This window comes from Phaethon lepturus, unplaced genomic scaffold (assembly GCF_000687285.1).
Source record: "Phaethon lepturus isolate BGI_N335 unplaced genomic scaffold, ASM68728v1 scaffold13241, whole genome shotgun sequence".
In the NCBI taxonomy this organism is placed as follows: domain Eukaryota; kingdom Metazoa; phylum Chordata; class Aves; order Phaethontiformes; family Phaethontidae; genus Phaethon; species Phaethon lepturus.
In genome coordinates, this window is record NW_010517038.1 from 184 (window position 1) to 26,236 (window position 26,053).

The window sequence follows — 26,053 nt, forward strand, 5'->3', positions numbered from 1 at the left end:
ACATATCTCCAGAAGATGCTGAGATACTTCTCTACTTATGAGAGTGTCAAAGATTAGACAAGAGTTGTATCTGCTGTTGGCATCAAGACTACCTTTCAAATGTATTTCAATAATAATTTCAGAATACTTCTTTCCAAATGAAAAGAGAAGCACTACATCCGTATAATTTCTTAGTGCGTTTTCTGACTGCCAGATGAATGCCTTTTGAATTCTGTTGGGAGATCACTGCCTTGTTGAAATGATAAGTGCACTCAGTAAGTCCAGAAGAGCTTTTACTGATAATTTTCCATTAATAAGAATAATTGCCATCTTAAATTGAAAATCCTGTACTCTTGTATTTCTCTAAGTGTTTTAAACATCTGCACAGAAATGGATGCTGCATGCTCAAAGTAAATAACACACAACATATTACATGTTCACTGGGCCACTTGAAACCAGAGGAAGATACAAAAGTTGATCTTTATTTTAGCAAGAAGCTAGGAGTTTTGTGTTTCTCAAATTATGGGGACTCACATGAAAGAGTTTGAAAAAAATCATTGAATGCAAATGGCCATGTCACAGGCATGCACGTTAAAAGGCATGTCCAGATTGCAGTCAGCTACTGTCTCAAACTACATGTGAGTCAGATGCTGATAGCATACACTGAAATCAACAGCAGTCTTTCCACTACTTCTCTGCAGCATTGGCTTGGTTTGTTGGCCGAGACAGTAAATAATCTGACTGTGTCTCTTCCATTAATTGCTAATATTGCTATTTTCCTTTGGCACTTTTCTCCCTTCCTTAGATTTACTTTCACTGGCATTTACACTTTTGAATCATTGATAAAAATATTGGCAAGAGGATTCTGTCTAAATGAATTCACTTTCCTTCGAGATCCCTGGAACTGGTTGGACTTCAGCGTCATCGTTATGGCGTAAGTGGGAGCATATAGATTACCTGCGCCCGCGCTCTGTATCTGAAGTTCTTGCTGCTGTGGTGCAAAAGGCTGTCTGCAGTACAACCCCCCCCCGTGGGTCCTAACTGCACCTGAAACTATCTAGGACATCGACTCTTCCCCTTGTTTCCTCGCTCCCTGTATAACAACAACGTATGGGTCTTTCAAGAAGGGAACAGAGCTGTGCAGAGCAAGGGACACGCTGTGGTGACGCACGCCAGCGCATGCGTTGCAGTCAGTGACGTGTAATAGCTGGGCTGGCAAATCCGGACATACCCTGTGAATGAAAGTGTAAGTTTGAAAACAGAGCAATGTGTGGAGACACCAGGACACTGGATTAAATTTTGGCTTTTTATCTCCAAAAAATCAGCCTGAGCTTCAGTTTGCAGAAGTGAGACAGCCTTTACACTGGTTAGGTGCAGCTACAGAAGGGAGATCGAACCAGTTCAGCCAGCATTTCAGCCTGCAATGAATGATTTTGTTATCTTTGTTTATATTTTAAATGCATAAGATTTTAAGATGCTGACCCAAAAGCAGCTGTGCACAAGCCAAGAGCTACCTCATAAGGAAACTAATAATCACGAAATGGGTTTCTATGTTATAAGTCTTCAGACAAATCCTTGCTGTGTAGTTTATCAATACTTTAAATTGGATTGGCAGTTAAGAATGACCACTGTAACATAATTGTCCTGTTTTCTCCGTTCAACCACTTGCCACGGTATGTCCTGACTTTACAGGTACGTGGGAGCATTTAGTAACCTGGGGAGCGTGTCAGTCCTTCGGACTTTCAGAGTTCTGAGAGCTTTAAAAACCATTTCAGTAGTCCCAGGTAAGAAACTCTATTCGCTTAATGTTTTATGCTACTTTCAACTGATTTTTTTACTCCAATCAAAATGTTGGCTTTTGCTTTTTTTTTTTTTTTTAATTTTCCTTTCTCTTTCTGTATCTTTCATTGATTGCAGACACAGATGAATTTGTGGACACAAATAGTATCTTAGTTCGCCTCGTCCAACCAGAATAAATCGTGCTTTAGAAACACTCTTGTATTTAGTTTGTTTTAATGATGCTTTTAAAGATTTTGTTAAGACTTTATAATGTCAGTTTTACAGAGTGTTCTTCTAGCTGGTTTATGTGTTATGATTCAACAGAAATACCTCTGGTGACTGAGAGGAATTTTAAGATTATTAATCATGTTACATCATCCCCGGGAAAACAGTTTCCTTTTAACTTTTCCCTTAGTTATAAAGCCAGTGGTTTCTTTCTGATGATGAAATACAAATTAAGAACCAGTAGGTTGCCTCTGTCTTCTCTTTCTGGTCTTTTTGATCAGAGTCATTATTATTTCCAGTGTTTCCAGTTTCTTCACAGATTACCAGTGTTGGAAATGTCATTTGAATTATACATATTAGACAAGAAAAACTTACCCAGAAAGACTAATATCTCTGGTTCCTCATCCTTTCCTAAATAGTGATTAACAGTGATTAAAGGAACATCTGGAAATTGTAGGGTCAATCAAATGAGGAAAAAAAATATTGTTCTCATATAAATTACTCTCTCATCCAAAATATACTTACATTGCAAATGTATTTGCCACATATTATCCAGTAATTTAGGGACTTTGCTTGTTATACATTGTTTTAACTCTAATCAAGTATGACATCTGCATCTCAGTTTTTCATCCTGTTTTTCCTTTGTGTATTGTCTTCCTAGGACTCAAGGTCATTGTAGGCGCACTTATTCAGTCTGTGAAGAAGCTTGCCAATGTGATGATCCTGACTGTTTTCTGTCTGAGTGTCTTTGCCCTCATAGGCCTCCAGCTTTTTAAGGGCAATCTAAGACAAAAGTGTATCAGGAACTCTACAGTGTTCAGTAAAACACCTTATTTCCTTAACAAAACATGGGAATCCTATGAAATGTTTGTTAATGACACAGGTAATTTTTCTCCTTAATTCTTTTTTAGTTGATAGTATAGACACCTACGCATGCATGTATAACCACTGCTGTAAATGATATCGATGTTTTGGTGATTGATATTTTGATGATTAACTACCTGATAATGGCCTTCAGATTGCCAGAGCAGCTTGCAGGCATCCAGGAACGCACCCCTTCCCTTCATTATAAGAAATAGCACTCCCAAATTTTCCAGTAACATCCAGCTCTGTTTCCCAGAATGATATGACAATAACTGAAACAGCATTAGCTCATTCTCTGCTGTAATTCCCCAAAGTTCACCTTTTACTACATGCTGAAGAGTCCCTACATCTTCATTTGGCTGCCCAAGGAGTTACTCTTCAGCTTGAAATAGAGGAATTCCTTTAAAAGTCAGTTACTTTCTTCTTCACTTCATATATGTCTTATTTTATGTCTTATATAAGACATATACAGTATATATCTTTCACGTATACGTCTTGATTGTGGCTGGTGATGGAAGCATAGACCAGACATATGAAAACACACCAAAGCAGCCTCAGATGAACAGCAACTGTAAGATCCAATTCAGAAAGGAAAAGCCCTGTGCTAAAGGAAAAACCTCAATATACATGAAAAAACACACTCAAAGTAAACAACGTCTATGCTAGAAATATGAAGAAAGCTTCATCACTGAAGAAAATCTCCACCAGTGAGTTTAAACACAGCAGCAGTTGTACAGGGAGAAAAACATTGTCCCGGAGGAAAAGTTGAAATACATAAAAAACCCACACAGGATTGCTTTTTGTATACACTCCATGTGCAATATTTGACAGGATTTCTTTAATAACTTCAGAGTCCAGGGGAGAAAATCTTTTATATAAAAGATATTTGAGAAAAAATTTTTGCAAGGAACTCTTATACCTACCAAAAACCCCACACATACAAAGCCATTTACATATACAGAATGTTGTAAAGATCATAACTGAAAGCAAACTTCAAAAGAAACCAGGTAGTGACTAGAGTAGCACAGACGTGACCATGGATATGACAAACTTTGGCTAAAAATACTAATTTTCGGTGCTGAAGAAACAGGAAACAAAAGCTTTTTTTTTTTTTTTTTAAATGCAGAACATTGCAGCTGTATAAAAGCAATGGGCAAGAGACAGCAAGGCTCAAGAAATTAAAAATCTGTGTTGCTTCACAAGTTTTGCCTTGTTCACATCCTGTGCTATACTTGTGTATATCTTGTGTGCAGGCTGATTTGCAATGACAGCAAAAGGAATAGGAGGGCCCAGACAGGTTTAATGAAAGCTAGATGACTTTCTTACAGGATTTAGGACTTACAGCACTGTAAGCCCAGTTTTCTATTCAATGATTTTTTGTATATTTTTTATGGTCCTGACTTTGTGTGAAGTTCCCATCCCCAACATGGAGAACTATATGTTGTTATGATTCCCTGAAGCTCAATTACTGAATCGTCTTTAAAAATTTGGGTGGAAAGTAGCCCGGAGAATGACTCATTCCTTTATGGTGTATTTACATGGTCCAGTACAGCTGATACCAAACATTCCTGCTGGCTCGGACTCGTGCTGACTTACCTGATGAGCACAGCTGAGGTTTGGGAAGCACCAGGAAGACATGAGACCTCCCTTGCGTCTGGGGTAATAAACCCACAGCCTAACGGGGCTGATTAGCTGGTAGCACTGAAGCTGTTACCTTCAGACTGCTCCAGTTCAGACATCAGAGTAACTCGTGCTAAGAGAAATAGGGGAATCAGATCAAAAAGGGCAGAGCCCCAGTATCTCCGGTGGAGAAATCTGTATTTCTCAGCTACGCAGGGATAGGACCTGCTGTTTGGCTCAGCAGGGTGGTGACATGGCACGATGTATATCCACACAGCCAAGTACTCTTCCTTCCTCCTCAAAAACAGTGCTTTGTTTTTATTGCTCAGTGGAAAGAGAACTTGTCTGTGCTTTCCCCAACTGATGCTCGTACCCCGTCCTGGAGAGGGCTAATGGCTACGGGCCAAAACTCTGCTGGAGTTTGCGCTAACGATTACCAAACCAGGGACTGTGCTTAAGCTTGTGCCCTCCAGTTCTTGATTTCCTTTATGCAGATGGGGCCAAAAAGTGATAATCTTTAAAAAAATTTCTGGTTTTAAGGACTGAAATTTGTGCATACACATATGCAAGTTTATAAATGAGGACAGGGCATCCTGCAATGTGGCGCAGTCACGGTGAGCGTGGGAAACCTGTCTCTCTTCAGCGCTCATTTCATATTTGCTACATGGCAATTTGTATTTCTGTGCACATACACTCATGGGTCACTGATTACTGATGACTGCGCATATTAAAGGATAGAGGATTCAGGCTAGAAAGTTCTTTGGTTTTAATTTTTTCTCCCCTTTTTTATAGCACACTTTGCTAAGAAAGGGGGCACCTCAGATATTTTGCTATGTGGTCCTGGTGCTGGGTAAGTGCGTTTAAGAGTATTTCTTCTTTGGAAGTTTTCTTTGCCTTAGTGCTTCTGTAGTAGCTCAGCCATATGAGACAAAAACAGAAATTCCAGGTTTTTGTTGAATGCAGAAACAGGAACACAGACAACTAAATATAGTAAACAGTCAGATAATTTAATACTTACAGGGAATGAAGCAGGAACCTGCAGCTGATTTATTCAGGTCTGAATTCCTCTGAGCCTTTCCAGAAGTGCTGTCTTTCTCTTCTCCACGGATGTACAAGAGAGCTGAAAACACAGAAGATCTCAGATATAGCACAGGACAGACACGTTCCTCCCTGTGAAGGCTCATGAGTGTTAAACGGGAAAAACAAATCACGGATTTTGGAGGGCAGGTTTGGGCAAGGAGGGAGATGTGGCTACTTTGCAGCGAGGGGCAGGGAAAGAGGCCCGGGGTGAGGGGGGTGTCCTGGGGTCGTGGTCTACTCCAGCCTGTCTTCTTCCTTTGTTGCTGGGTTGTGGATGCTGCTTTTTTCATCCCACCTTCCAGCCAATGCTACCTGGAGTAGAAAATTGGTTTGCAATGTAATGAAACAGAGAGCTGAATAACTCTCACATAAAGTTTTCCTTGAAATCTGCACAGGTAAAAGAACTCCACTTTATTTTTTTACTTCTAGGACCTGTCCTCCTGACTATACATGCTTGAAAATTGGGCCAAATCCTGATTACGGTTTCACTAGTTTTGATACCTTTGGTTGGGCTTTTCTTTCCTTGTTCCGCCTGATGACCCAGGACTACTGGGAGCGTCTGTACCAGCAGGTACCAACTTTGTGCATAATTCAGAACTGGTCTTCCAGGGACAACAGCTGAAGCCGAAAATGTGTAGAGAGGACAAGAAACCCCAAATAAAAGCAATAGCTACAAGTCATCGAGGCCACATCCTCCCTTGTCCCTTCCTGCAAGCTGTGACGCCTAGAAAAGCGATGCTGAAGTGCTTCCCAGCAATAGTTCTATCACCTTCTTGGTTTAGAGACTTAAAAAAAGTACTAAAAGGGCCCTGGATTGTCCTTAAAAAATATAACAATTCCTCCCCAGTCATCCTCATCGGTATGCAACCAGTGATTCACAGGCAATGGTATAGGAAGAGGGAGAAAGAGGGGGAAGAAGGGCCAAGAAAGGCATATTTCCATTTAAGCTTCCTAAAGCGTTGTGTCTAGGAAGCTGAGTGCTTCTAAAGAATTTCAGAGACACATTGAAAGCCTACTTGGTATTTTTTATGGTAATTTTTATCTCTGGGGTGTGTTGCTTACAGACCCTCAGAGCTTCTGGGAAGGTGTATATACTCTTCTTCATGCTGGTCATCTTTCTGGGCTCATTTTATCTAGTCAACTTGATTCTGGCTGTAGTCACAATGGCATACGAAGACCAGAACAAAGCCACTATTGCTGAAACGGAGGCAAAGGAAAGGAAATTTCGTGAAGCCATGGAATTATTACAGAAGGAGCAGGAGGTAGGTAAATTATTCCCTTGCCAGCATTAGTCTTGGTACTCTGTTGTCAGTCACATAAGAAAACCCACCATTCCTTGTATACAGCTGTGTATCGTAGTCACTCCTGGGGACAGGAGCAAGTGATAACTTATTGAAAGTAGTGATTCCTAGAGCTATAAGATCGATTCCTAGTTCAGCTGTGTATTTTTCCTGTGAAACAATGAAATTTATTGTGGATAATAAGCATTAAAGGCTGTTGTTACTGTAAGAAAAATAGTATTTAAAATCTGGAAAATATAAAATCCCATCAGCTAGCAGTTTCCAAAAGTAAATGTAGCTTTTTTTTTTTTAATTTTCTTGTGTTTATCATTGTGAGCAGAGAAATATACAGTAATTTCATTGATCAGCTGCATTAACAACTGACCCAAAACCTATTGTAGTTGAATGAAAAGTCTCTGGTTAACTTAAATGGCTTAGAAGCTTCTGGAATAAAATACTCCTGTGTTTTGAATACATTGTCCTAAATTCAGTATGGGAAGGAAAGTCAGCCACAGTGTAAATACAGTCACAACGATCCCCAATGAAAAGACAGAATTTTAATACTGTTTGAGCATTTATTTGGGGAAAAAGATGTATTCTGCAGTATTGTTTGAATGAAAGTTGAATGAATGTAGTTTTTCATTCAATCTGGTTAACTTAAATGGCTTAGAAGCTTCTGGAATAAAATACTCCTGTGTTTTGAATACATTGTCCTAAATTCAGTATGGGAAGGAAAGTCAGCCACAGTGTAAATACAGTCACAACGATCCCCAATGAAAAGACAGAATTTTAATACTGTTTGAGCATTTATTTGGGGAAAAAGATGTATTCTGCAGTATTGTTTTCAAACTAAGTATTTTTACTGTATGGAAATCTGCCATATGGAGGAATAGGAAATTTTGCCCCTGGCAGGCCCAATATATATGATCATGTAACATACTGCATATAGCAAAATTTTCAGTGCTCCATATGTTGGGGAAATTCTCTCCTCTTTCTTTTAGTGTTATCAGATATTGGAAGATTTTTAACAAGTTTTGTGAAACACAAATTGTTAAGAGGAAATAACATAGAGCACAGAAGGGTTTTCCTTCTCCTTATATTCCAAGTACCCAGCAAAAATATCATCCATGTTTTTGTTTTAATTTCAGTCATTGGCTGTTAAAGGGATTGATATCCTGTCAATTAGCTCCTTTGAAGCTTCTTCTCTGTCTACCAAAGAAATCAAAGAAAGAAGCAATAGGAAAAAGAGAAATAAGTCTTTGGGGATAGAAGATAATGAAGATGAACAACGATTCCCCAAGTCACAGTCCACAGACAGTCAACGAAAGTTGGTAATCTATTGTCTGAATCTGAGATCCTAACAGCTTTTCCGATATTAATACTAAAATAAATTGCTTGAAAGCACAAACCGAATCCCATTACAAACACTGATCACTCTTAAGTCTTTAAAATAAACAACATCGTCAGATAAGGAAAAATTGTATGTAAAAATTTGAAAAGGAAATATTATGAATGAAGGATGAAAGGAAAGTTATTATAACCGTCAAAATACATTTACTATAACAATGAGAAATAAAGTGAATTACTGTCAGGTTTTAACTTTTGTGCCATCATTCTCTGTTAAAAATTTCTTACTTAAAATTTAAATATAAAACTTACCACAAAAAAAAAAAAAAGCTGCTATAGCTAATAGGACTTTATTATCTGCCTTTTAAAATCTGAGCATAAACCTTCCTGAAAAATCTAAATCAAATAAAAGTTTTCGACTCGCAATGCTTGACAGGGAATGCTATGAAACTGTAAATGTTTATTGCTTCACAAACTTTTTTCTATGATATGATGCCATTCTCTCTTTATTCCCTTTCCTGGACTTTAAGTCTTTCCTTGGCCTGGTGTACGGTCCCAACGCAAATCAGGCGAAACGCAGACTGAGCCATGGGAGTGTGTTCAATTTCCAAATACCTGCTCTAGAAGTTGATTCCAGAAGGGATTTTGGTGATGAGGAGACCCGCAGTGCCGGGGAACACGAAATCCAGGGTCGGTCACTCTTGGTGACGCAGATGGGAAGACGCTCCAGTGTGCAAAGTCAGATGAGCCACAGCTCTCACCCCACTAGCCCAAAGTGCGTGCGGAGCAGCAAGTGGGCTAACGCGGATGACTGCAATGGGGTGATTTCGGTGATGGGAGGAGGAAGCAGCAGGGTACACAGTCTAGATCCAGTGTCTTCTGAAGGAGTAATGCTTCCGCCAGTAATGGAAGACCCGGGAAAGGGTGATCTGGTAAGTAAAAGATATCATTTTAAGTATATACTTCATATTATGGTTTCTCCATAAATGGCAGGGTTTTCTTAGGAGTTTCAGTGAAATGGCAAACAGCGATGTGAGATGAAGTGTACTGATGTGGGCAGTTTATAAGTTGCCAGCAGAAAGCAGTTTGGACTCTGATGGGTTCCCAAAAAACTGGAGTTCATTGCTTCAACATTCACGTTATAAATCCTGTTTTTCTGCTGTGCACAACTTGAACTAACATACTTTTGAAGGTTCCTAGTGCTGGAATTACAAGTCACCAAAGGGTGTTTTTATCCCATGCCCTGTCCAGGGGGGTAATTTTGAGCAGTACCTGTAATTTCTATCACCTTCACAGCACCTTTAGCATCATGCAGAAGCTTTGTCTGTAAGTTCCCCAAGTGGGTGGAGATGCTTTTCTACCAGTTTATCCCTCATGTCTCTCCTTTTCCATTAGTGTGCAATATTTTCTAGGCCTATTTCCCCTCATATACTTATTTCCAAGGTTTGTGCTTGCCCCATTGCTATTATGTGCTTGCAGGATCCATTTACTGCAGCATTATCACCAAAGAGTAGGATCTTCGTTCTCAACATCTATTACATCTTGCAAAAAGCTACACTAATTTGGACGCGTGTCATTATTCCTATTAACTTTCATACTTACCCATCATCACATCCTACTTCATTTTATTCCTGTGGTATCTCCCTAATCATGTTTACTTCTTTAAGCAGCCAGCCGTAGATGATGAGAGCAGCACGATGCATTTGCCTCCTCATCTGTCAGTGGAGTACTTTAACGAGGCACTTCAGAGACAAAGGGCAGCAAGTGCAGTCAGCATAATTACTAGTGTCTTGGAGGGTAAGTGGTTCCTCATTATGCTTATTTCAATCCTAAGGTAATGTTAGCATGAAGGACCAAAATGTCAATACTTTTCTTAAAGGTTAACAGAGATTTGTAGGTGTGTAGTTAGGAATTTCATTGTTAATTTTGCTTTTTTAAAAAAAAGCATTATCACACAGCTTTTATGTACAGGAACTCATCCTTTGCCTATAGCAGATCTTGTTTTGTAGGACAGAGTGAGAGTGGTTGGAGCGAGGGTGGGTGGAAGGAGTTTCTCTAGCGTCTGAGGTCCACGACTGGGTACGGTTTTCTCCTCCTGACCCTGTGACTGGTGACGTGTCACTGGCACAGACACAGGCGTGCAAATACTAACAATAAGATTACACAAGCAAAAGCAGTTGTGGCAATTTCTGGGTTTTCAATATTTAACCTCACCCTTTTATTCTTTGAACTTACTTTTCCATGTGAATTTTTGGAAGAATTTATCACTGGCTGTTATGCTGACAGATAGTTTTGTTGCAATTTCTGAACAATTTCAGCCCTATTTGTTTAGTTGTTTTCTGGACCAAGAGACCAGGATGAGGAACGCGTTGATTTTTTTCTTTTTCTTTTTTTTTCTATCAGCTCCTCTGATTTTTGAAAAATTTTCAGGTCCCCAAAAAGCAGATTACTAATAATTCCTACTGTACTTTTATCTAGCTTTAAGTAAGCTCCAGTTTGCCAATGAGTTTACACAAGCAGGGTCAAAAGTATTTTGGAGGGCTCCATTAATATTGATGTTGAAGAAAGAAAGTCTATGAGATTTATATTTGACCAAAAGGTTGTAAAGCCAGAACAGCTTCTATCCCATGTTTGTCTGTAGAAAATGGAGAAATTCACATCAGCTAGGAAATGGTAGGCATGATCTTTCCAGTAGAACTGGCTTACGGCCGAATTTCAGTTGCTGTGGTTTGGATTTGTCTCAACTACAATTAGAATGCCTGTGGCCGCCCTTGACTCTCTAGACTCCCCTGAATCTCTAGACTCCCTTGAGAGTCAAAGGAGCCAAAGAGATGTCGGGTGCCATCCAGCCAATGCCCGAGACATCTCCGTGAGGCTAAGGTGAAAAGTGCCTTAGCAGCTATGTTGACTATAAAGCACTTCTAGCGTGGGGGGCTGCGGTGTGGCCTCTGCATCATAAACGTCCGTTTTTAGTCAAATGATTGTAGTACGAGTCTGGGTCTAAGACCGGTAAAACCTAATCCAAAAGCTCTTGAAGTAAGGTCACATGAATGAATTTTGAATCCAATTTTCTCAGAGTTTTATCTCCATGTTCATTAGCTGATATAGGGACTGCATGTATGGTAGAAAGTGCAGAGAAGATTTGGGGCACTGTGTGAGATGTGAGGTTTCCTTTTTCTTCTCTGATCTCTTGAATACTTGAAATTGTTATTTCACCATCTTGCTCAGTAATAACTATTTTTTATTATATTTATATATTATTTGTTTATTATAGTGGGGTTTTCTTTTGCATTTAGAACTTGAAGAATCCCAGCGGAGATGCCCGCCATGCCTGAATGATCTTGCTTTAAAGTATCTAATTTGGGACTGTTGTCCACTCTGGTTGAGAATCAAGAAGAAAGTGGCTGGTTTCATAAAGGATCCTTTTATTGATCTCACCATCACTGTTTGCATTGTGATGAACACTTTGTTCATGGCACTGGAGCACAATAATATGTCAGATAATTTTAAATTGATGCTTAATGTAGGCAACTTGGTAAGCTAATTCTCAGCTATATGACGTTTTATACCAAGGACTGATTGATGGATTTTTACTTGAGACATAAAGAGTAACTGTAAAAACTAAAGATTAGGAAACTCTGCATTTATAAACTCTAAATTTCTAATAGATTTTATTCAGACACTTCTAACACACTCCTGAGAAGGCAGAAAACAATCCTCCCATTTTAACTGAAAGTGCATTGGAAGTTCATAAAAATGGGTTTTGTTGACCTGACCATGAATGTTATTTGTGGGAACATGATTTAAAGATATGGTAAGTTCATGGCTACTTTTAGGCTGATGCTACTGTTTCTTTGTCACAGGTTTTTACAGGAATCTTCACTGCAGAAATGATCTTAAAAATAATCGCTCTAGATCCCTATTATTATTTTCAGCAGCCCTGGAATATTTTTGACAGTATAATCGTCACATTGAGTTTAATTGAACTGAGTTTACCCAAACACAAAGGCAAGAAAGAAAGGCGAAAAGGAGGAACCCTGTCTGTTTTACGATCCTTCAGACTGGTAATGCCTCATGCTTATGTAGTTGTACAAAACATTATGTTGTGTTGTGAATGTAATAGAGAATGTTTCCGTTGTCTGCAGTTACAATGCAGGAAATTATTATTTTTTTTTTAATTTTTTCCTCCTCTCAGCACTAGGAATAAGGATCACAGTCTTAAACTCCTTACGATGTTACAGTCAGACTTTAATGACTTATAAATTTCTTTTGAATATACTAAGAAATACTCAGAAGAAAAAATATTCCAGAGTAGACATGATCAGACTGGTGTCAAACATTAAAAACTAGCACAGGAAACAGGAAAAAAGTTTCTGAGTACAAATACAGAAAAAACAATACTTAAAAATAGACATGAAATGATGTTATTTGCATCATATACCATGGACCGATTTGGGCTGCTTTGCCAAAAGATAGACTGCTTTTATAGTTGTAGCAGTCGGTCTCCGGGCTTTGGTCCTTTGTGTCACGTGTGGGTTAGTCTATATCAAGTGCATTGTATGGGTAGCTGCCTGTGTGGGCCAAAGACTTACAGGGACTCGTGATCGCGTGGTCCTTTATGAGGTGCTTATTTTATGTTTGCAGCATAGCCCAGTTAAAAAATAACACAATAAAAAAATTAAATCTATAAATACTTTTAAAAAAGTATTAATGTCTCAATACCACAAATACTACATTGCTGGAATGGTTCAGAATACCTGTAAAACAGATTTTGCAGGATTTGAAGAGTGCGAAGATGGGTTATCTCTACCAATGTCTAACACTATGTTCTATGTTTCTACGCAGCTGAGGGTCTTCAAACTGGCAAAGTCCTGGCCAACTTTGAACACTCTGATTAAAATCATCGGTAACTCCCTGGGAGCACTGAGTAATCTGACCCTCGTCCTGGCAATCATAGTTTTCATTTTTGCTATAGTAGGGGTGCAACTTTTTGGGAGAAGCTATGGGGAGAACAGCCATAAAATAAACAAAAATGGCAAGCCGCGCTGGCACATGATGGACTTTTTCCACTCATTCCTCGTCATTTTCCGAATTCTGTGTGGAGAATGGATCGAGACCATGTGGGACTGCATGGTGGTTGCTGAACAACCACTCTGCCTTCTTGTCTTTCTGCTAGTCCTGGTGATAGGAAATTTAGTGGTGAGTTTTTTTTCCAATATTTTCTTCTTTATCCTGTGAATGGTAGAATCTACTTAAGTACCATTTTGTCAAAAAAAGGTAGTTTCCCAAAACAGCAGAAAGAGTTACCTTTGTTGTGTGTGTTATAGTATGCAAAAGCCTGTTTTGCCTTTCACCTTTGAGCCACTGTCCGTATTTTCCCATTTTGTGTGCTTTGCACACAGCATCACTTGACCTTTTCACGTGGCAATGTGACAAAGAATATCTTTGCAATAAATATGATACAGGCAACTACGTTTCTTCACGTCTTGGGATTTGGGTGTAAGTAATCAGTAAGGCTCATGGCTTACCTGCTTGCAAATGGAGCAAAGTGCTTAAGTCTGTCTGTAAATCAAAATCTGTAGGTTTTTTTAAGGACTCGGGTATTGAATTCTTTATCAGCAAATAACAGAATCTACACTCCTGTCACTGAAATCGGGATTTTCTTTAATCATCTCTACGTAGGTTTACACCCAACAGCCAGATCCTGCTAGGGTGTACCCAAACAGCCTCGCACACCCATGCCGGGGCGTAAGGGGCAGGCTGCCTTCCTGCTCCTGTTCCATCATTTCTGCCTAAAAACCATAAACATCTTTTTTTAGTAGCTTTGTTTCGCATGTCATTCTTAGTATCATTCATATAACGATCTTCCTTTAATTTAAGAAATCACTGAAAATAATTAAGTTCAGGCAGTCATTTATGGGAAATGCCTGTTCTCTGGCTGAATCTCAAACACCCAGGTTTAAAGTCCCGCCTGTTCTATATCACAACAACTGACTTCAGCAATGAAACGCTGTGAGTGATATTCATGTCACATAATGTTAACTGTCAAACAACTCAGCTCTTGGTCTATGCTCCTTGTTTAGACTTTCTTATTATCAAAGGAAACAGAAAGGTATCTGAGACTGACATTTATTCCAACCTAAGGTAAATAACTAAGACAAGTGGGATGAACTCGTCTCTGGAGGGCTAAAGTTCTCCGCTGGCTATGGTCCCTGGATGACTCAGGGGTGCTATCTGTCCAGTTCTGACGCTATAAAAATTAAGATACGTAGATCCCATCCCAAACTGAAGCATTAGGAAAAAAATTAAATTCTCCCATTCCCTTAAAAAAAAAAGAAGGAAAAAAAAAGAAAAGTGGGGTTTATAAATTCTTCTATTTCAATGTACTCAAAAGCAGGGAGGAAACCTCACTTCAAGCTTCTCTTGATTTTCATTTTTGTGACAGTGTTGTAGATTTGATGGAATTGATGGGCCTGAATCTGATCTCACACAGAATTTTGGAAGTAGGTCCATGGAGTCCTGATTTAATGCTAGCTAGAAGAAGGAAGAAACGTTACTAAACTGACAAGCCATGACCATAGCCTTTGTTACTACTATAACCTTTGAAAAGTTGTTTTGGACAAGTAATGCATTTGGCATGCACAGATCTGTTTTAGCTACTATTTTGAATAACTTTTTTGGGGAATAGGGTCATGGGAACATTGGACTTTCTGAGAGAGAAGTTTACTTCATCAACTGCAACCTGATCAGTCATAGTCACTTCATTATTGCCTTGGTTTGGTTTGCTCAGTGAGACTGAACTTTCATAGTATCCGTGTTCTTCTAAGCTAGAATCTAGATTTATGGATGCTACTCTCCTGACTTTTAATTTTATTACTATTTCAATAACTTTCAGGTTCTCAACCTTTTCATTGCACTACTGCTGAATTCCTTCAGTACCGACTGTCTCCAGACAGCAGAGGATGACGGAGAGATGAACAATCTTCGGCTTGCCTTTGCTCGGATTCACAAGGGATTTCACTTGGTGAAGAGCGCTACATGGGATACCTGCTGTGGAAAGCTCAGGCATATAAAGAAAGCACACAGGAAGAAAATCAAATTGACTGCACAGTACCAGCTTGGGTCCAAGTGTGAAGAAATGAAAAATTGTAAAGAGAATTACAATAACGAATGGGCTGAGAAAAATGGGGACAAATGCTCAGGTCTTGAAGATTTTATTACCAATCCCAATGTATTTGTTTGTGTTCCTATTGCTGAGGCGGAGAATACAAGTGAGGGTTTTGAAGATGATGATAAACTGAGCACATTTACAGACACAGAATACAGCAAACAGGTAATGAATTTCTTTATTTGTGTTGGAAGTGTAGGATCATCTATATATTGACAAATGCACGTATGGTAGAAGACTGTCGAGTAGAACAGGATGGCATATGTTGATCCATTTCCAGGGAGTTACCAAATTTTTAACTAAAACCAAAAATACAAACGTTTAGAGAGAGGGTAAGTTATCACTTGGAGCCTTTTAAAATCAAAATTCTTTCATAGTTCTTTCTTGAAAGAAAGACCATTAATTTTTAGGTTTGCTGCAGGAATTCCTAGCTGACACGTTGTGTTACACACAGGTAATTACATAGCCCATAGATTGTCCATAGATGGTTGTGGCAGTCCTTGGGGAGCTTGGAAATTTTATGTAAAAATTCATGTGAATATTGCCAACTGTTTTGGCATTATTTACATAACAGAGCAAAAATGAATGTTCTGCATAAAAAACATTTCCATGGACTCATAACGTGAATTTATAGTCCTGGTCCATTCTTTGTATTTGTCCTTGCTGTGTGTAGCATGTAGTAATCATTAGCAGAAGTTAGAAGGATTAAGTATGGAGTGGCTCTATTAAGGACATGTTTCTTATAAGAGAGCATATATTATCCTATTTTTTTGTGTTCTCTGAATTTTTTCATTCTGTTTTAACCATAGAAGATTGTTGTTCTTGTCTCAAGATTTCTCAACTTAATTTTCTGTCTTAATTCCTATGCAAAAATTCTCACTTAACTTTTGACTAGTTCACTAAAATTCCTTAGTTTGCTGCATGTCCGTCGGGAAAAATTTCCCTTTCTCTATCCTTAGGTAAAACCAGAGACTCCAAAATGATCATGTCTTACGACGTTTGACTGGAGAGCCCCAATTTAAATGAAATGCGTATCTTTCTTACCTTTCTTTCCCTTCCAACTTGTCCACCCCGTAAAAGGGGAAAAGAAACCCCCATTAATCCACAGATTCTTTTCAGGATGAAAATCACCTGAGGCAAAGAGGAGAAAGAGGAAAAAATTCAGGAAGCTGGAGTAAAGGATCGGGGTTTTCCTCTGAAGAGTGCAGTGTGCTGTACCTAGGAAAGGACAGGAAATCTGAACCGTCGTCACCAGAGCAGAAAGAGGTAACACTTTTTTGTTTATTTTTTGTTTAATTAACTTTAACTTTCCGATACTTGCCAAGCTTGGGTACAGTTTCTGTTCAAGGATTTGCTGGAGTGGAGTTTAGTGGCAGCAGCTGAGCTTGCAGTGGCCGGTCTGGCTGGCTGATGGTGGAGCCAGAATTATGTGAATGAAATTGAAGCCGTGCTGGGTTTCTAGGTATTGATTTTTAAGAAAAACCTATGTATAGGAAAGAGAAACATAAAAACAACAAAACAAGTAGATTCAAATAAATAATTTATAAAATTCTCTTGGCTACTTTCCATTTACTGAAATATGAGTCCACAAAAAAAGGGAGAGGAGGGGAAAAAAAGGCATTAAAAGAAAGATATGCTTCCAAGTAAAAGTAGGAAACTTCAGCAAGTCTGACTGTGTCCTAAGTATCTCAGTTTCACAAAATGTAATATTTAAATGAATTTCTCACTATAACGTTAAAGATAGTAGTTATTAGTTAAAAATATTTTTGGAATAATTTTGAATAAAGAATGCATTAAGAAAGTAACAGCATCACGCAAACATAAAAGAACAAAAACATGAAGTAGTTTCTAATAAACTGCTGACTCATCATACATTATATATGGTGTGATGGGATAGAGAAAAGCTTTGTAACTGGGGAATATATGATATGATCCCAATTTCTACTTCATAAACACTGTAATGGGTGTTTCAGTTCCCGATACAATACCAGGTATATTTATCTGGTTCTCCTGTTTGAATGCGTTTTCCAGTGATTGCATGGTTTTAACCCAAGCAGTTTATCCCACTTTGAGGACTACATGTGCTGATAAGCAAGTTAAAAGCAAATTCAATTTACCAGCTTACTAGCCAGTTACATTGGTTCATGTAGATAAATATTCTAATTATCTAGCTTTGGCCCCTGTTTTAATGCACCTATTGGTACTTCTAAGCTCATATACTTTTAAAATCACAAACTTTGTTCCATTACCAACGTTACTTGAAATATTAGTAGATAGGCAAGTTTTAATTTTGAATGCTATTTGTTCATAGATGATTTTATTCATTTGGAGCTGAATGTAGAAGGAATCAATATCTGATCTTATTTTGCTTGGTAGTTTGACAGTGTCAGCTCTTCTGAAGGCAGCACAGTGGATCTGACAAATCCTGAAGATCTTCTGAGGCAGATTCCAGAGTTTGCTGAAGACTTCAAGACTCCAGAAAAATGTTTTCCAGAAGGTAAGGCTTTCATGGTTTCACTACTAGGAAATGAGAAGAGTGAAAACCAGGCTTGTTTCCCTAGAGGTGCTGACCCAGCAGGGTGAGATTACTTTCAGTTCATTTTAGTTATCTGGAAATCGGATAAATAGTCCAAATCATTGTCCCTCTCTAGTTAACAGAGGGATGGTGGCATCTGAAAAATAAAACCCACAACCTGCGGTTTTCATAACAGGCAAAAAAAATCTCTTGAGACTTTTCTTAAATAACTGCCACTACCAACAGCCGGGGGTAATCACTGAACTCCCAGTAGGAGTTGTGAGAGAATAAACTATATCAAGTCAGACTATAGGCTCATGTCTTCCAAGTGTGTTATATTAAACGAATTATAACTATGACAGATTTCCTCCTGGTGCTCCAACTTGCTCTTGGCTCACCCAGCCAGCCTGGCTGACCACCACTGTTTCCACCTCTTCCCTGAGTTTTCATTGATGCTGTTGTTTTCTGCCTGTTCGAGCATCCTTGTACCACGAACGATCAGGCGGGACTTCTCCAGCCTCGCTGTAACTACTCCCCTCCCCTCATTGCCCTGCTCTGCAGAGCTGGCTTGTTTTTTTCTGTGCCCTTTTTGGGTCAATGAAACTTCTAATGTACAGTTTTAGGATTGAATCCACAACAGTGAAACATGTAGAAATTATTCGAAGCTAAAGAGATGTTGTGACCGAATGCGAAGTATTGTCTGTGTAATAATAATATATACTTATGCTATTCTGTTATATATTATAAATCCTGATGATCCAGCATACCTACATTGCTGTTTGCTTTCTTGAGGGGAAAAAAAAACCAAAGCCACAAGTATTATATTAATAACACACATCTCAGATTTCTGAGTTACAGGGGTTTTTTTCAAATCCACTTTATTGATGGCATTTTTTGCCATAATAGCCATTAAAACAAAATAAATATATATTCCCCCCCTTCCAGAGAAGAAATGTGAAATGCCTTGTTTTGTGCTCTGCAGTCCGAGGCTGGAGTGTGCTTGCTGTGGCCAAACCATTAGAGAACTCAACTGAAGGTGCAGCAAATCTGTACGTAACACAGATTTTTGCACAAGAAAAAGTCACTATCTTGTGCAAGTGCCATTCCCTGCCTCATCTCACATGCCAGATCCACTTTGCTGGGGAAACTGGGATTGTTGAAAGAAGGATGATCAGAATTTTTTGCATGTATTATATTCTATTATTTATATGAGTTACATACATGATACTGTATCACATACATGCTTGGACATGACAGAAACCTTCTGGCTGACATTTTTTGCTGTAATGAAAACATGAATTAGCATAGAGCGCACAGCAAAGAAAACGTTAGCCAAAGTGAGTTAATTCTTGACAAAATTAATAAGTAATCAAACCCCGGATTTTGTAACGGGGCGGTCAGGAAATGTTAGGTGGCCCTGGCGTCACCGCCTGTTACAAGAAGTCATCGGGTGAGCTTGGGAGGGGATGTCTCCTTTCAAGGAGCCTGTATGTCAGCTAGCATATGACACGTTCTTGCAGGTTATGTGATATAAAATCAGTCACTCCATACGTTCAGAAGCAAATAAATAAATAAACAGGCCTTGCAGGGCAGGGTATAACGCTGCACTTTTGATGACAACTGTTAATGTTCTCCAAGCCTTCTTGTTCTGGGTTATCTTGTCTCTGCTTTCCAAACAGTGTGCAGAAACTGAGAAAGCCTTTTGTAACATCGAGACTCTTCCTATGGTCCTGAAGTTTTGTGTGCCCAAACAGCAGGTCACTGAGAGCGCGTCCAGTGTCTCAGAAATACCTTGAAAGGATGGAAAGCTGTCCAAAGGGGCTCCGCCTACTTTCTATGTATATAAATAGGAGTTACAAGGCAAAGAAAGTTAGAGGTTGCCTCCCCCCACCATAACAAAACATGAAAAAAACCCAACAGTGATGCAGTTAAGGTGACCATGGACTTTCCCCTGCTGCAAGAAGTTTCTTGAGCAACCCTTCATGTGCATGTACATTCATTCCATACATTCCTTGCTCTCTCTCCCTTTCAGGTTGTGTTCGGTACTTCCGTTGTTACGTGGGTAGTGCCATAAAGTTTGGAGGAGAAACATGGTGTAATCTGAGAAAAACCTGCTACCAGATTGTTGAACACTCCTGGTTTGAATCCTTTATTATATTCATGATTCTTCTAAGCAGTGGAGCTCTGGTTAGTGTAGCACAATTTCATGTATTTATTTAGAAACATTTTTAGCTTTAATCTGCACACAGAGAAGTTATTTTTAGCAGAAAACACAGCATGTATCTTTGAACTCATCAGCAGAAAAAAGAAGAAGGTTTACATAGCAGTCATTTATTCACTATTGCAATTACTGCAAATTTATTATTCATATTATTACAAATTATGAGAGAGAGTGAACAATGTGAAAATATATAATTCTCAGAAGCTGTTTCTATTCTTGCTGTATACTGGATTTTTCTGGATTGCTCTGGACATTATTTCACGGTTGTGAAATATATTTTTTCTTAAGACATTAAAACAAATAAATTACTCTTAATACTTTAAAAAAAAAAAGTTCCTGGTTCTTTCGAAACTATATTTTTAGAAATTAATTTCAAGCAGTTTATACTTTCCTCCTAGGCTCCCAGTGTGTATAACGTGTGTGTCCACAGGGGTGTACTAGGTAGAGAAAAAGAAAGAATTACAAGTTTATCAGCTGACATACTTTTGAGTCAAAGATGGGGTTTAGATCTGTGTAAAACACATATTGAATGATGAAGGGGTCTTAATGATAGACTTTCATTTTATAAAGCTCATCTCTGACTTTTGCCATGTATATGTTATGATTTCAGGCATTTGAAGACATCCATATAAATGAGAGAAAAAGCATAAAAATGATGTTGGCATTTCTTGACAAAATGTTCACTTTCATCTTTGTTCTGGAGATGCTCCTGAAATGGGTGGCTTACGGCTTCAAGAAGTATTTCAGCAATGCTTGGTGCTGGCTGGACTTCCTTATTGTAGACGTAAGTTCCGCCTTTGGCATTTCTACGCGGGTCCTGACGCAGGATGCAGCAGCAGAATCACTGACAGTTGTCTGGATGCGAAGCTACGACGGTACTCTTACCTCCTTTAATGATGGTTTCAGGATATCGCACTGTGGGCACTGAAAATCTAGAGAAGTTTGTTTGGGTTTTTTAAACAGGAATAAAGGAAACCGGTACCGGGACATTACTAATACTTTCTTTGGTCTTCCCATTCAGGTCTCTCTAATAAACCTCTTAGACAGTTCATTTGGCCCCATGAAATCCCTTAGGACTCTCCGAGCACTGAGACCCTTAAGAGCATTGTCACGATTTGAAGGAATGAGGGTAAGCCTGAACACAAAGTAAAGCCTGTCAGTACTAATAAGCTCGTAACAGGTTCGTAACTCATGACTGTGTCTTTATGAAGTCCACGTCTACTCCACATTCAGTTTAGAACCTATAAAATTATTTTTTAAAAGGCGCCTTTGCTGCACTCCTCTACTTGGCTACTCCTCATAGATTTTCCTTGAGTGAGCGACCCTAGGTGCTGTGGAAACTAAAACCAGACTAGGCAGAACTTTGTTCCATTGCTGCTCAGCCATTTTTGTGTTCCTGTCTTACTGAGATAGCCAAAAATAAGAGAGAGAATAAGAACTGTGAGCACAATTCTCATTTTTGAAGTCTGATGGCAAGCTAATTCAGAGGAAAGAATCACCTCTGAAAAACTTCAGACTATTAAGAGGTACTTTGCTCAAATTATTGTTCCAAATAGACTTATTCTTTCAAAAAGCAGGAGTGTTTGTCTGTAGAATATTTGCTGCCTTTCTCCATCAGAAGAGCACCTGGAACAATGTGAAGCTGCTGGACATTAATTACAAATTTACCGTTGTGCAAATGCAGAGAAAGATTCCCTCAGCCATATGCTGCATACGCTGCAATGCGAAACAGCGCGATAACCACAGTGGTATTTGGGCAAAAGTCTGGTCTATGGAATATACTCTGGCATGTGAAAATGGATGATAGAAATACATGTGGCATCAAGGTCACACCTTTACGTGGGAATGCAGACTCAATGCAGCTGAGATATAGATTGCTTTTGAATAGCTTCTGGAAGTGAGACTGAAAGCTCTCATTGCAATCTTTTCACCGTGAAGGCAGAAAGAAGTTGCATTAAATTAATTAACAGAATGTATCAAAATTTCCATGTCTGGAGTCAATTTTGAAACAGGTACCATTATACTTTCTCTCTTGCTATGCAGAATGTGTGTGACATGGTCTCCAAAGACCTTCACAAAGCTTTTTCATTTTCTTTTTCTGGTCGATCAAGTTCTTCTTTGCTACCTGACTGCCGAGTTCATTGCCTTCACTATGAAACTCAAAGATATGTTCTCATCTTTTCCTTACACTGCCCCATTTTATTAAGCAATCTGCTATGTCTTAGCATGCACTTAAAACGTACATGGACATTTTTTGTGACTAGACAGCAGCTAGCACAGAAAAAGTACCCAGCTCGTGGTTATAGACCCCAAATGCAATCATCACCCACTAAAAAAAATACATCTAGGAAAATGCTAGTGTGGAGTTATTACTGGTCTTTTAAAAACTGCTTTCTACAATCTTAACAATACAGTCCTCTGTACTAGTTTTTATGGATAAATACTTAAGAAATTTTATGTTGTAAAAGTTTCAAACAAGCAAACAAACAAAACCAAGGGAAAGCCATCAAAAGAGGAGGGACTCACATTGTAGTATACTTCCGCGGTAGTGCTCACAGCAGCCAAAAAAGTGTCAACTATTCCTTTGAAAGCCTGAGAGATACTCTGGACCTTTGAGTCTTTGCTCAAGGTACCCAGGCCAGCTGTGACTGGTATTTACAGGGAAAACATTAGGTTTCTGTTTGCTGAGGTGACTGACTGCTAATTGCACTGAGCAGATACTTGAGCTCATCTTTGTTTAAGTGTATTTTTCCTCTCCCGTTTCATTCAAGGTGGTTGTCAATGCCCTCGTGGGAGCCATTCCTTCCATCATGAATGTTCTGCTTGTCTGCCTCATCTTCTGGCTCATCTTTAGCATCATGGGAGTGAACCTGTTTGCTGGGAAGTTTGGGAAATGTGTCAATCTGACAGAAGAAGATTCAGAACTAAATAGTTCGATCAATGACATAACAGACTGTAGAATGTATAATAATACAGGAAAAATATTCTGGGTCAATGTTAAAGTCAACTTTGATAATGTTGGCTCTGGCTACCTGGCTCTTCTTCAGGTGGTAAGTGCTGCTTGCCTTTGCCAGCCAGCACCATGCCAGGTGGGCTTGACCTCGTGTCAACTCCTGACTCATCTCTGTGGTTGCTGGAAAAAAGTGGTGTCATGCAGGTTGTAGGGGGGAAGCACTGCTCAACTACCAGTGCTGTTCGTGCACACAAATGGAAATAAGGGGACAAATTAGATCCCGCTGTGATTTTCCAGGTGATAAAGCAAGCATCTAGTGGGCAAGTGCTATTTCAGCCTCCAAGCAGGTTCATGAGACTGAAAGCTGGAGTCCATCTCAGAAGGAAATCTGGGGCAAACACTGAACTAATCTTCTGTAATACAGATCTTTTTCAGCCATGAGGGTTGTAAGGCCTTTAGTAGATCATGCTAGTGAAGGTTTCCCCTGCCAGTATCCTAGGACAACGTGTTCTGTCCCACCCTAGCAAGCTGGCCTAGAGCATCCCCACCCCAAACATCCCGACAAGGCCGAGAATGTCATACATACAGCAGGGCCAAGTTTCCCCAAAGACAGAGCGTGGTGCTACGTGTGTATGACCATACCAAAGGCTCTTACTCCAGTCAGTATCATTCGGATATTGTAAATGTTGTGAAGATTTTTAGTCTGAAAGTTCAACACATTTTCCGTAATTCCTCATTCTAGGCAACATTTAAAGGTTGGATGGACATCATGTATGCGGCAGTAGATTCACGAGAGGTCAGTCACTATATTCAAGCTATATTTTTTGTTAGTGTTACTGCTTTCTACAAAAGCATTATGGTTTTTGCAGTTTTATATCTGCTGTTTGTGCTAAATCTTTCCAGTAATTATTTTTATCAGCTGATGTAAACATTTCATCTGCGAATGACTTATAGTATCTTAATCTGTTGTAATGGGGAGTGGGATTCAACTCCAGATCCACTCACCTAAATGAAGTTAGTTGACCTCCAAGTGCCTTGTATGGTTAATGGAGATCTAGTCAATATTCCTAGAGGGATCTAGGGAGCATTTGAGATCACTCTGGATATCTACACTGTTCAGCTGAGCACCTTTTTATACCACTAATAACTGGATGTCCATCAGCTAGCAGGGGAGTTCAGAGTTCCCACTCACATGGAGGCACCTACCTTCACACATCAAACTTGGAGTAAACCTGCACGTTTTACAGTGACATAGTTTAAGGTTCGCTTCAAAACATAAACCCAAACTTATCAAGAATCAAGCTGTTGTGCATAAACAACCATTTCAAATACATTGTCAGCCATCACTAGTACTATTTTACCTACTGCTTATATTGACGGGAGCGTTTGCTGTTTTATCAGAAGTATCATCCAATATTATACAGAACAAAGAGGTATGTCTTTGGAGGCAAAGAATTTCAAATGAAGAGGCTGTCTTAATTTGATCATGATTTCAAAGAAATAAAATAATTTTTAAAGTAACTGTATCTAAAAATAGGGGGGTTTTGTGTTTCAATTTGAAAAACTATTTTTCTTGTTCTGTTTTTTTTTAAATCCATAATAGCCATAGAAGAAGTTTTTTGCTAAGAAGAAAAAACTATCTAGGCCAAGATTTTTGACATCAAGAACTTGCAGTTAGACTTCTAAATATTTTGCTTGATTTTTCACATACTGAGCAATTTACAGCTCCTATTCTTATTGGAAGAAGCTGAACTGATGCTTCTGAAATGCTTGTGAAATTCATGTCAAGAATGTCCAATTCAGTAACTGTTTCTATTGAATTTAGTAGGCCTTCAATCAACTAAAAATTATAGGATTTTAAGTCACGTTTGAAAAGAAGAAAAAAACCCACAACAATCAGCTGTTGTGAAGAAAAAAAAAATTAAAACAAAAGTAAACCTCATTCACCATTAGTCAAGGACTAAGTTTTGCTCTACAAGTTGTTCAGTGCAAATATATCAGTATGAATTAAATTATCTTGTTCTGCAATGATTTAGCCAGAAACTACATAAACAAACATTGAAAAAGAAATCAAATTAACGAGTTGTCATAGTATAAACGCTTTGTGGTTAGTTATGTTAGTTATGTTAGTCTGGTTAGTTATGTCTCGGGTGTTGTGCTTGGTGTCTCATTTCATACAGTTCATGTTTAATTTCAAAAGGGAGAGCAGTCAGCATCTGAGCAATAATGTCCTTATGAGGTCTTAGAATTTTGATGCATCTAGTAGTCATCATATTAATGGTGCTTTCTTCCACCATTTCATGCCCCTTCCAAAAGTACCATATATGTACAGTATTTTGTGTTATGCACTATTGGTAGTTTTAAACTATACCAATTTTGTCAGAATTAGAAGTAGGGCTGTATATCTGAGTTCCTCCTGGAATCAATTTGTGAGAGGATTTGCAATATGAAGATTATTCTGAATTGAGATCTTCTTGTTATTGGTCATTTTTCATGTTGCTTCTCATTGTTGCAGAAAAATGAGCAGCCACAAATGGAGCACAGTCTATTTATGTATCTCTACTTTGTGAACTTCATCATCTTTGGATCTTTCTTTACCCTGAATCTCTTTGTTGGTGTTATTATTGACAACTTCAACCAGCAAAAGAAAAAGATAAGTATATTGGTTTTGTTCCCAGGCACCTACTATATCTTGAGCAACACTATCTTTGGAGACCAAGCACTGTGTTATACATAGAATCTAGAACTTCTATTGGCATTTCCAAGAGCATTAGTAATTAAGTTAGCAGGAGTAACACCCAGGGTGAGTTTCTTCCTCCTTTCTTTTCCCCTATAACTTGAGCACCCAGCTCTTTCCCCACAGATCAAAGGCAATGACATCTCTGCAGCCCCTTAAAATTTTGATTCTTTTTGGGAACTGAGCACAACAGGAGACTTGTTATTTAGAAAGTGGTCTGGTACGGATGCTCTGAGAAGTATTTTGGATGTTCAACAAGAACAGGATGTGAGAAACCAGGGAAAG

General features: G+C 38.8%; 1 protein-coding gene across 1 annotated transcript in view; it reads left to right on the forward strand.

Annotated features, from left to right (window-relative positions):
* Nucleotides 1–563: 563 nt before the first annotated feature.
* Nucleotides 564–26,053, forward strand: part of LOC104627870 (sodium channel protein type 5 subunit alpha-like) — a gene marked incomplete at its 3' end in the record, with an annotated part of 29,149 nt that continues 3,659 nt past the window's right edge. Inside the window, exons 1-20 of the mRNA XM_010296257.1 lie at nucleotides 564–913; nucleotides 1,672–1,763; nucleotides 2,645–2,866; nucleotides 5,260–5,317; nucleotides 5,977–6,118; nucleotides 6,612–6,809; nucleotides 7,976–8,158; nucleotides 8,705–9,106; nucleotides 9,842–9,971; nucleotides 11,471–11,709; nucleotides 12,038–12,238; nucleotides 13,020–13,373; nucleotides 15,070–15,507; nucleotides 17,719–17,839; nucleotides 19,890–20,044; nucleotides 20,689–20,862; nucleotides 21,100–21,207; nucleotides 22,850–23,128; nucleotides 23,774–23,827; nucleotides 25,547–25,688. Coding sequence (XP_010294559.1) covers nucleotides 564–913; nucleotides 1,672–1,763; nucleotides 2,645–2,866; nucleotides 5,260–5,317; nucleotides 5,977–6,118; nucleotides 6,612–6,809; nucleotides 7,976–8,158; nucleotides 8,705–9,106; nucleotides 9,842–9,971; nucleotides 11,471–11,709; nucleotides 12,038–12,238; nucleotides 13,020–13,373; nucleotides 15,070–15,507; nucleotides 17,719–17,839; nucleotides 19,890–20,044; nucleotides 20,689–20,862; nucleotides 21,100–21,207; nucleotides 22,850–23,128; nucleotides 23,774–23,827; nucleotides 25,547–25,688 — 4,042 coding nt within the window. The remainder of the gene's footprint in view (nucleotides 914–1,671; nucleotides 1,764–2,644; nucleotides 2,867–5,259; nucleotides 5,318–5,976; nucleotides 6,119–6,611; nucleotides 6,810–7,975; nucleotides 8,159–8,704; nucleotides 9,107–9,841; nucleotides 9,972–11,470; nucleotides 11,710–12,037; nucleotides 12,239–13,019; nucleotides 13,374–15,069; nucleotides 15,508–17,718; nucleotides 17,840–19,889; nucleotides 20,045–20,688; nucleotides 20,863–21,099; nucleotides 21,208–22,849; nucleotides 23,129–23,773; nucleotides 23,828–25,546; nucleotides 25,689–26,053) is intronic.